This window comes from Sinohyriopsis cumingii, unplaced genomic scaffold (assembly GCF_028554795.1).
Source record: "Sinohyriopsis cumingii isolate HCF-2022 unplaced genomic scaffold, ASM2855479v2 utg001578l, whole genome shotgun sequence".
Classification (NCBI taxonomy): domain Eukaryota; kingdom Metazoa; phylum Mollusca; class Bivalvia; order Unionida; family Unionidae; genus Sinohyriopsis; species Sinohyriopsis cumingii.
In genome coordinates this window covers 397,501-408,754 of record NW_028316022.1, presented here as the reverse complement: position 1 = coordinate 408,754, position 11,254 = coordinate 397,501, and the positions used below count along the sequence as shown (strand labels likewise).

The 11,254-nt window shown below is 34.8% G+C and overlaps 1 protein-coding gene across 1 annotated transcript in view; it reads right to left on the bottom strand.

The window, feature by feature from the left end:
* Positions 1-4,703: 4,703 nt before the first annotated feature.
* The window catches only part of LOC149771927 (lactosylceramide 1,3-N-acetyl-beta-D-glucosaminyltransferase-like), a 37,602-nt gene continuing 31,051 nt past the window's right edge, over positions 4,704-11,254 (bottom strand). Inside the window, exon 2 of the mRNA XM_089948085.1 lies at positions 4,704-6,539. Coding sequence (XP_089804211.1) covers positions 5,074-6,462 — 1,389 coding nt within the window. The 5' untranslated portion in view covers positions 6,463-6,539 and the 3' untranslated portion in view covers positions 4,704-5,073. The remainder of the gene's footprint in view (positions 6,540-11,254) is intronic.

The window sequence follows — 11,254 nt, the reverse complement described above, 5'->3', positions numbered from 1 at the left end:
AAACGGGCAATTTACAATGAAAAGTTCCATAAAATTCGTAAACAAGGTCGGGTCTGTTTAATTAAATTTTAGCAAATATACTGATAAATATAAAGTATAATACGTGCATTCGTTCCGTTTAGGATGGTCAGGTGAACATTCAAAACAAACAAAATCCAAACATAAGGAATCAATTATCTTATTGGCGTAGGTATTTTTCATTCTTTTAGTATCTGCTCTTTATTTCATGCATCAACCATCTCAACATCTCTAGCACAGGAAATCCAATATAAATAGGTTCAGTTGGTTTGATATTTAGGATTTTGTAAAGTCATGATGTACTTTGTCCTCCTAGCAAACAATATAGTACAGGCACTTGAAAAGATTTATTTCCAACTAGATATATGTAACTATTGTCCTTTTGTAGAGATATGTCATTTGTCTACCTCATCACTTATATATTAATCAATATGAGAAACGAGTAAGACAAAACACTACCAATAATTTCAAAAACTAACTTCATCAAAGAACGCGCCATCCGGTCGCTGCTCAAACAAGACAACTCTATCTGTTTCAATATGAATCAAATTCGCGGGTAAAGCTGGACGTTTCCGCAATGTATTACATATTCACTTTTGTTTTTCAGTATTACTCAGTTGTTGAAGCACAACTGATCCAGTAACTTAAAAATAATTTATTTATTTTTCTTTATTTTTCTGGGTAGTCAAATCAGTCCTTGAAATTGTCGTGTAAATCAGGCGGAATCTGCAGATCAGCTTTTAAAATACCACCATTCCTCACAAGCATAATGAGTCTCTTGCAAGTCTTTATCTAACCATTCAAGTTATTCATCACATGGCAATGTGAAAAGTTCAACACGTAGGCATCGCCCTTGGCGCAGCCATATACATATTGGTATATCATATTGCCAAGATGAATGATGATGGACTTAACTTTTCGAAGTCATCACCACATGCTTTCTTTCTATCATCGCAAACATAATGGTCTTTGTTTGTCTTGGCATAATTGTGTGTGTATAACTTAGAATTTTTAAATGCACCTTTAACATATTTAGTCATTTTGCCACGATGTCTTCAACGTGTACATTTATAGGGATGTCTAGCACTAGAGCATCATGCAGCGGACTTGTAGCGTCATGTCCCACCCAGTCACATTATTCTGACACCAGGCCGATTAATCCTAGCACATTATTCTGACACCAGGCCAATTAATCATAACACTAACCTATTATTTATCGAGGCGGTTTATAGTATATTTTTTGCAAGTCTTTAATATGACTCGGCCGGCGTTCGAACCCGCGACCTCACACATACTAGGCGTACGCACTTACCACTTAGGTCACTTGCATAAATTGCTTGGAATCATACCACTTCTGATTTTCTTAACTTCTGATTCCTTTACCAATCGTCAGAAGCATGCCAATATCTGTTTTAAATTAATTCTTGATGATATATTTAACATTGCATCATCAGTTGCTTCTTCTTCACTGTCCGCTGGGTTCAGGTTATTGAGCTCTATATACAACTTGGTTGAAAATGTCACACTACATTAACGTGTCTTTTTTGAAGACGATATAGTGAACGTGAAATGAGCGTGTGAAGACGTGTACATATTGTATTCGGTATCTGACACGTTAGAATCACGAAGACGTAAGTAAAACATTCCTTTGGTTGGTGCAGCTGTTCCATTGAATCTATCGAAACTAGTTGTGTATTAATTAATACTTTACACTAGCAAAATGTTTCACTTTTTCAGCAATTGTCTAATCAGTTAAGCTCTTAGTCACCTGCTAAAGATATTCCCCCATGAGTTTATAGGTATTTATAACACAAATCGTCCTTTTAAGATTTATTTCCATACCATCCATCAGGAACTTTCCACGAGGAATTCTTTCTGGCATCGTTGTTGGGTATTTTATTTTTGCCTCATCAATTGGAACATTTATTTACAGGTATGTTGGGAATGCAGATGACTGCTACGATCATGACAAATAATGAATAAATAAATCAATGCATTTTTTGGAGATTTTAAATTCAAATTGCGATCTATATGTACGGGATCTCTGTACCCTCTGTAAAGTTATGGGTGTCTATATTGAAGTGTTAGTGTCACCGGTTCGGATTATATTCGCTGAGCTAAATTACTTTCACTTTCATCTGGGAATACCGTTGGTTTTCATTTCCTCGTTATATTGGTGACTCGCGCCGCTAGATGTTATTTGTCACGTACTCCAAGTATAGAATCGATTTCACTTAATGAATCTACTCTAAGAAAGAATGTTTTAAAATTTTCAAAAAAAAAAAAAAAAGATGTTTACTTGAACTAGGTCAGCATGAGATACAAAGTTTCTAATTAGTGTTTACGAAAAACTATACTGAATTTCTGGAAAATGAATTTCTGGAAAATGTCAAATCCAGTAAATAAAATTACACTACAATAGCATATAAAGAAGTAAAAAATTTAAAACTAACAAACAAACAATTAATTTAAATCAAATATAAATTAAATCAAATATACATTAAATCAAATATACATAACATACATAATTACTGAGATGTCGTATTCATTCCCACTTTTTTGAAGCGGTGTAAAGTCCGACCCTATGCATTTAAAAGGTTTGCTCTATTACTTATTTTTCCTTCTTCCTTTTTTTAAATGCGATTATATGCAAGGTTTTATCATCCCTCTTTCGAATGATTCTAATTTTGCTTTTACATGCAATTATGTTCATATTTTTTTCTTTGCTTGGATATGCGAGATTTATGGCAAGTGAGGTATCTTTGGATGCACGTTTTATGTCAGAAGTTTTATGTCCTAATGTGAACTCAAATATTTACAGTATTGACCCATTCAACCTTTTATTTAGATATTCGTGACAAAGTATCAACTAAGTTAGTTCAGTCAGTGACAAAGTATAGACTAAGTTAGTTCAGTCAGTGACAAAGTATAGACTAAGTTAGTTCAGTCAATGACAAAATATCAACTAAGTTAGTTCAGCCGTGACAAAGTATCAACTAAGTTAGTTCAGACGTGACCAAGTATCAACTAAGTTCAGTCGTGACAAAGTTTCAACTAAGTTAGTTGAGTCAGTGACAAAGTATCAACTAAGTTAGTTCAGCCGTGGCAAAGTATCAACTAAGTTCAGTCGTGACAAAGTATCAACTAAGTTAGTTGAGTCAGTGACAAAGTATCAACTAAGTTCGTTCAGCCGTGACGAAGTATCAACTAAGTTCAGTCGTGACAAAGTTTCAACTAAGTTAGTTCAGTCAGTTACTATTATTGTAATGTATACTCGTGTGTATCTTTTTGTTTCGGCGTCTCGCAGATGAAATAATTTCTCTGCTATTAGCTTTTTTATTTGTTCGTGTTTAATTTATCAACGTTTGTAGTTTTACGAACACTGGCATTGCCCCAATAATTTATATGTAAATACTGTTTGCTTTTTATCAGTTCAGAAATCGTATTGACCTTGATAAGGAGATCTATAAATGTGTGTCCAATTCCTCTCATTACACCATCAATGCAAATCTAGTTGCTAAGCAAAAACGCCATGTACTCTTTTGTATATTTAGTTTGTATTGTGTGTCGGCTTTTCATAATGATTATGGTACGTATATATGTATTTTATATTTGACCTTGTCCAAAATCAAGTTAATAACGTAAATGGCTATTTGCATTTATTTTTGGTGAACAACATAATTCATAGCTAATATTTTTCTATGGGAATATATTAAATATTCAGATCGTTATTGATAGTAATCGTGTTCACTTCAGTTTTATATAAAGATACAGTCTTGATTCTGACCTTAAAAACTTCTAGAATGGAAATGTTTCATTACGTTGAGATTATTTTCGAAAATGGCAAAATATGTATTTGTTGGTGCGACAATTGTAAATTTCTCTCTATTCCTGTAAATCCAGTGATATGATTGTAATACCACGTTAGTATGCCTTTAATACCATGTTAGTACGCCTTTAATACCACGTTAGTACGCCTTTAATACCACGTTAGTACGCCTTTAATACCACGTTAGTATGCCTTTAATACCACGTTAGTACGACTTTAATACCACGTTAGTACGCCTTTAATACTACGTTAGTACGACTCTAATACCACGTCAGTACGACTTTAATACCACGTTAGTACGCCTTTAATACCACGTTAGTACGCCTTTAATACCACGTCAGTACGACTTTAATACCACGTTAGTACGCCTTTAATACCACATTAGTATGTCTTTAATACCACGTTAGTATGTCTTTAATACCACGTTAGTATGTCTTTAATACCACGTTAGTATGCCTTTAATGCCACGTTAGTATGTCTTTAATACCACGTTAGTATGCCTTTAATGCCACGTTAGTACGACTTTAATACCACATTAGTATGCCTTTAATACCACGTTAGTACGCCTTTAATACCACATTAGTATGTCTTTAATACCACGTTAGTATGCCTTTAATGCCACATTAGTACGACTTTAATACTACGTTAGTACGCCTTTAATACCACGGCAGTATTTCACTATTAATGTTCGGTTAGTTGTGTTACAGTTCTCAGAAAATACAATATTAAGAGAATTAGGTCCAGTCCTAATGTCCATTTCTTGAAAGTAAACATGTACTGTAATAAGTGTTGCGTGCAAAACTCGTGAAGTTTGCATTGTCTAAAAATGCAGGCAATTAATTGATAATTGTACCGATTCTCGATGATAATATTTACTGCTCATGAACTTGATTTCTACATGCTAAATTTGCAACAGAACTGTATCCACTCATACATACGCACAAACATACGGTCATTCAAACAGACATGCACAAAACTCTACGACACTAATGACTTGAATGCTTCTTGCTGCATTAATGCTCTTTCCGTTCCCATATTCGTTTCACCCAACGTCTGTATTGTTTCTATTTTCCTTTGTATTTTTTTTTTGTCCCGGAATCGATGTCAACCGGGGTTGTGTTATGTGTTCCTGCGTTGGCGTGTTGTCTTTCATTTGCTGGTATTTGTGCTCTGTTTGTAATGGCAGCTACAGTTTGTTCTTCGTTTGACAGCACATTAGATTGAATTCACATATGATTGTTATCCGAGTCGTTTTTGTCTTGACCGATGAAGCTATGTTTAGTATTATTACCATTTTCAAACAGGGTATTTGATTCGTTTAGATTTATATTCAAAGTTCTTTTATAGGCCTTTCCCATCGCATCCCATATCTTTACCACTTCGTCTGGTGTGCCTCCACCAGATATCAGAAATGGACATTGTTTTGTATTATTTTTTAAACATTCCAATCCCGCCTTAAAATTCAAAGAAAAGTTCCCGGCGAGTGAGATATATGCAACTTCTTTGACTTTAGATGGTAACATTCCATAAAGATAGACGTCATCAACCCAGAAGAATGGCGTTAAATACGCAGCCCTGTAGAGAAATGGGATAATATCCGTAGATATAATTACACCGAACCCACTACAGTATCGTGGATAAAAACTGTGTCCTCTGAAAAGATCCGAATCAACGTACCATTTACTTTTAGTTTCTCGTATAATTGGCATAGTACCAGGGGCAATATGGTTACAAAGAATGTATCGTGTTCTACCAGAAAGTTTTGGAATATATTCATTTAGCAATTTATAGGTATCCACAACTACATCATCATCGGTTTTTAAAATCATCTTCACATTCATACAATTCTCTGAGATCCACTTGTATCCCATCACCCCCTTATGTGTAAGATTTCTATAAGAATCAATAAAATTCCCTTGTACAAGATCCCCATACTTTTTGAATTCATCCTCAATTTTTATTTGCGTTGCATTATCAAGAACCGTGCCAAGCAGAAACAAAATCCTGACAGACCCTAAGTGACGAAAATATGAATTATTAGTCCATGTTTGTCTCATGACATCACGCCTCTCAAAATGACTCGGTGCAGTGTGAACTATCACAAGAGCTGATAGATTCACCGCTGACTTGCATAAGTCTGGATTTGACAACAAATATGGTGCATCTAATGTTAAAGGATATAGAGTTTTTGTGTGTCGAAATCTTGAATTGTTGACTCTAGCAAATGTAGTAAAACGATATTTCAGAGGCTGATAGTTACGTTTAGTAACACTTGCATCAATTATGATCGTGTTTCCGTTATCACTTACGATAGATTTTGGACCATACTGTGACCATGTGAATCTTTGAAGATCAATAACAGGCGGCCGGATGATACCAACGTGATTTAATGTTGATGTGTAATATACGCTCATGATTATGCAAGATATCCCCAGAAATACTGTGACAACTAGGATATATCGTAAAATCCACTGTGCTGTCGCTGCTGACACAAATCTGTTCAAAATATTGTCCGTTTTGGGTACAGGACCAACGTACGTGTTATTGGACTTTTGCTCGCGATTGGATCTAATCTTTCTTGAATTTGTACACGGCAGTTTTGTATCGGATGCCATTTCCTGGTTGTCTTTTCGCCGTAAATTCGTTCAACTAAAATCTCTCAACTTCGTCAAGGCAGGCATTCAAGAAGCATCTAAAAAATGAAAAATAACGTTATTGGTTAGATATTTCATTCTACCCCACATACAGTAAAATAATACATATAGTATAGAATTTGATCTAACTAAAATGCTTTTGGTGTTAAAGAAGCATGCTCAAAAACGTACATTGGTATGGATGCAAATTTATAATGCTCCAATACATTTAATTTGTCACTATGAATTTTTCGTAATGGGTTGAACTGTGTGGCCCCTGATATGTCCAGTTTTATTAGGCAGAAGATAGTAATTGCTACTGCTCAAGGAGACATTCTGCATCTGAGTAAAGTGTCTTTAATGCGCGGAAGAATGCGAATAATGACCATTCTTACTGTATATATCAAGGCATGTTTACTTTGGCACTTCATTATTGGCAGTGAACAGACTCAATGAAAATTTTGATTTTGCGTATGGTCACGTGTTTACTATTAAAAATGTTGGAGGATTCTGATTGCATAAACAACTGATTATTATTATATCTGTAGAGATCGTTTAGAAAGTCTAATAATGATTGACATGACCAATAACTCCTAAAAACATGCAATGAAAAGAAGTTCCTATCTGGTACGAATGTGGCCCATCCATGATGAAATAATGCATATTGTTCTTTGAATGTCCTTTATAGATTTGATTTGGATTCAATCTTGGACAGCAGAGAGGGGAGAATGGATTTTGATGTGTGTCATTTAGACCAATATAACGTTGCTATCGAGATTGTCATATGAGGAGTTTACTGTAATTACATGGTAAAAAAACCAGAAACTGGTTTTCGAAAAGTTGATGTTTTATGCATTGATGATGTAAATTGTACAGACGTCTAAAAAAAAACTGCATTTCGAATAGATAAAGGCTGGCTCACAAATGTTAAATTCCTATCTTGAAACAAATTTTTTCATAATATGTCATCTGGGACTGTATATTCCCAAATGTAAAAATATGCTTACAAAAATAACAAATATTTCATTGTGTCAACCTCTTGTATAGACAAAAAAAATAATTACTATTTTTCGGCATGCTCTCGCTCTTATAGCGTTAAAATGAAACCACCATATACACCCCATCTTCTTTTCTATGATATAGATTTAGATAAAGTTGTGGCCTTCTTATGTTATTTTAATATTTAATATTTTAGTTATTCAGGCATGGAAATGAAAAAGCCGGGTTGCACGTTTCTTATCAGTGATAACCCTTGTTTATAACAGACTTGTGGACAACACCTGGGCGTAGCAGAAAAAAATAAATACTTTCTCCTTACATCATTTGTCTCATTCGTTCTAATTTTGACATCCAGCATAGCATAAAAAGTGCACGTCTTGTACAGATTCGTAAAGTGTTTTGAAATGTATGCATTTTATATAAAAGTTATATTTTTGAATGTATGCATTTTATAAAAAAGTGATATTTTTAAATGTATGCATTGTATATAAAAGTTATATTTTTTAATGCATGCATTGTATATAAAAGTGATATTTAATTGAACGGTAGACTGCAGTTGTATTACTACAAAGAATAAAATACTGACTGATTCAATGGGTAACATGTGACTGATTCAATGGGTAACATGTGACTGATTCAGTGGATAACATGTGACAGATTCAATGGGTAACATGTGACTGATTCAGTGGGTAAAATGTGACAGATTCAATGGGTAACATGTGACAGATTCAATGGGTAACATGTGACAGATTCAATGGGTAACATGTGACTGATTCAGTGGGTAAAATGTGACAGATTCAATGGGTAACATGTGACAGATTCAATGGGTAACATGTGACTGATTCAGTGGGTAAAATGTGACAGATTCAATGGGTAACATGTGACAGATTCAATGGGTAACATGTGACAGATTCAATGGGTAACATGTGACTGATTCAATGGGTAACATGTGACAGATTCAATGGGTAACATGTGACAGATTCAATGGGCAACATGTGACTGATTCAATGGGTAAAATGTTGACCAGATACGTCAGATACCGCAGTTTAAGATATGGTTAAGAGTACATACATTTTACGTTGTAAACAATGCAGGCTGACAGCCAGGCAAGGGGTGTATCCCATGCAGGCTGACAGCCAGACAAGGGGTGTATCCCATGCAGGCTGACAGCCAGGAAAGGGGTGTATCCGTAACCTCCTCCCTTAAAGCCAGGAGGCCATTCATGATATCAACTGACATTCTAAATGCATTGGTAGTTAGACCAGAAATATGTGTTAGTGCGATGGCTACTGACATGTATATATTTACTACATTTTTTGTAATGGCAGACATATTTTGATTTCAGTTTACTGTCATTCGTACAACGTTAAAGCTCTTCCGATTTCCGTCCATTTTTACAACGTAAAATCCTTTCTGATGTCCGTGATTTGTACAACGTAAAAGCCCTTCCGATTTCCGTATTTGTATCACCTAAAAGCCCTTCCGATTACCGTAATTTATACAACGTAAAAGCCCTTCCGATTTCCGTCCATTTGTACAACGTAAAAGCCCTTCCGATTTCCGTAATTTGTAAAAGCCTTTCCGATTTCCGTCAATTTGTACAACGTAAAAGCCCTTCCTATTTCCATCATTTGTACAACGTAAAAGCCATTCCGATTTCCGTCATTTGTACAATGTTACAGCCCTTCCGATCACCATCATTTGTACAACGTAAAAGCCCTTCCGATTTCCGTCAATTTGTACAATGTAAAAGCCCTTCCGATTTCCGTCAATTTGTACAACGCAAAAGCCCTTCCGATTTCCGTCATTTGTACAACGTAGATGCCCTTCCGATTTCCGTCATTTGTACAACGTTACAACCCTTCCGATTACCGTCATTTGAACAACGGGAAAGCCCTTTCCGATTTCCGTCAATTTGTACAACGCAAAAGCCCTTCCGATTTCCATCATTTGTATAACGTATAAGCCCTTCCGATTTCCGTCAATCTGTCAAATTATGTATACCTGTTTGGGAACGAAATCGTTTAACAGTTTTACTATTTGTAGAAACAATGATAATATTGATTAATGGATCAGCAACGAATGCACAAAATAGACAGTCTTTAAGGCTAGGATATCCTACCGGATATATGATCTAATTTCTTGTGCCGTTTTGTAAGCAAAGGTCATTGTAACTTGTTTATTAATATTAATGAAAACATATTTTATGGCAAACTAGAACTGTTTGTGTAAAAGTGAAAGGTCTTTATACCAAGAACTTTGTATTTTTCTATCTGGGAGAAATTGTTTGGATAGTCACACTTTGTATTGTGAAAGGGACAATTGCAGGTGTCACAATGTCGGTCACCAGACATCATACATATCCATTTATAAGTTGAGATGGGACAATGTGTGGTCGACATTAGTCATGTGATGAACAGAAGAGAACAAAACTGCTAATTTATCGTTTTCAAACAAACAAAAAGATATTCGACACTTTAAAAAAATCCAGATTTACAAATCTGACTTAATTTTGATAGCATCGAGGTAAAAAGCATCTGTTACGTGAATAAGACTGTTACAGTCATTATAAGAAGAAGGATTAGTACACGTTGTTAATGTTGGCAAGTACAAGAAATTGCGTTCGGTTAAAGTGCGGTACAACTTGAAGATATCGAAACATTAATAAGGGTAGTCTAAAACGTATCAACGCAAACGAAAATACAACTTATTGGGAATAAAGTTATATTCAAAAGAGAAAATGGTGACATAGTGTTTGAAGTAATAGTTTTATAAGCAAACATATATCAATGAATCTATAACGTTTACATGATACATAAAAGTACACCTGTCTATTAGAGACGGCCGTATAAATGCATTAATTGAGCAAGATATATTGACCATATTTCAGTTATATATATATATATATATATATATATATATATATATATATATATATATATATATATATGTATGTATACCACATGCATTAAAAGTAACATGGCGTTTAAAGTATTGGTATCAAGCAAATTGATATACCAGTACTACTGGTATATGAAATTGTGATCCGTCCAAGGCGTAATAGTACGAATATATAAACATTCTTGCAACTGCAGGCCTATCTACTCATTCATTAATCATATAAATGACATATGAAAATAACGATAAATGGTATTAATAATCCCTGTTTTCTAATTGAAATTAAAATTGTACACAATTTCATCGGAATCCTTTCTTTTATCCATTCCCCTCTCGTGCGTAAGGGACAAAAAAAATATCTGGAGTGGGAGAGAAAAACATATTGCGCTTGACGAAAACATTAAAACTAAACTTGTACCAAGTAACCTACAGTAATCTGGTTTGTCGTTAAGGTATGTTTACGCTTTCCTTAGAATCCGTCTACAGTGTTCATAATATCAATTATACATAGTTGCAATAGCCAGTCGACACTAGGCATATATGTTAAATTTGTCGGTTACGAGGCACACATACTGTACCGTATTTAATGCTTTATTGTTGTTGCTTTTTAATCCTATTATAATGTTCTAAATCTCGATTATTAATTATTTTTTAAAAAAAATGTCCAAATGGTCGTCCCCGCCACTACCAACCCCCCGCCCCTCTCTCTCTCTCTCTCTCTCTCTCTCTCTCTCTCTGGATTACGTAGCTAGATATGGGCAAAATACCATGAAAATACGAGCGTTCGGGATTTTCGCTCTGTCATACTGCAGTGTATCTAGACCTATGAATGATGGTAAAGTTTAGTCACACCGTCCAAAGGAGAGAGAGAGAGAGA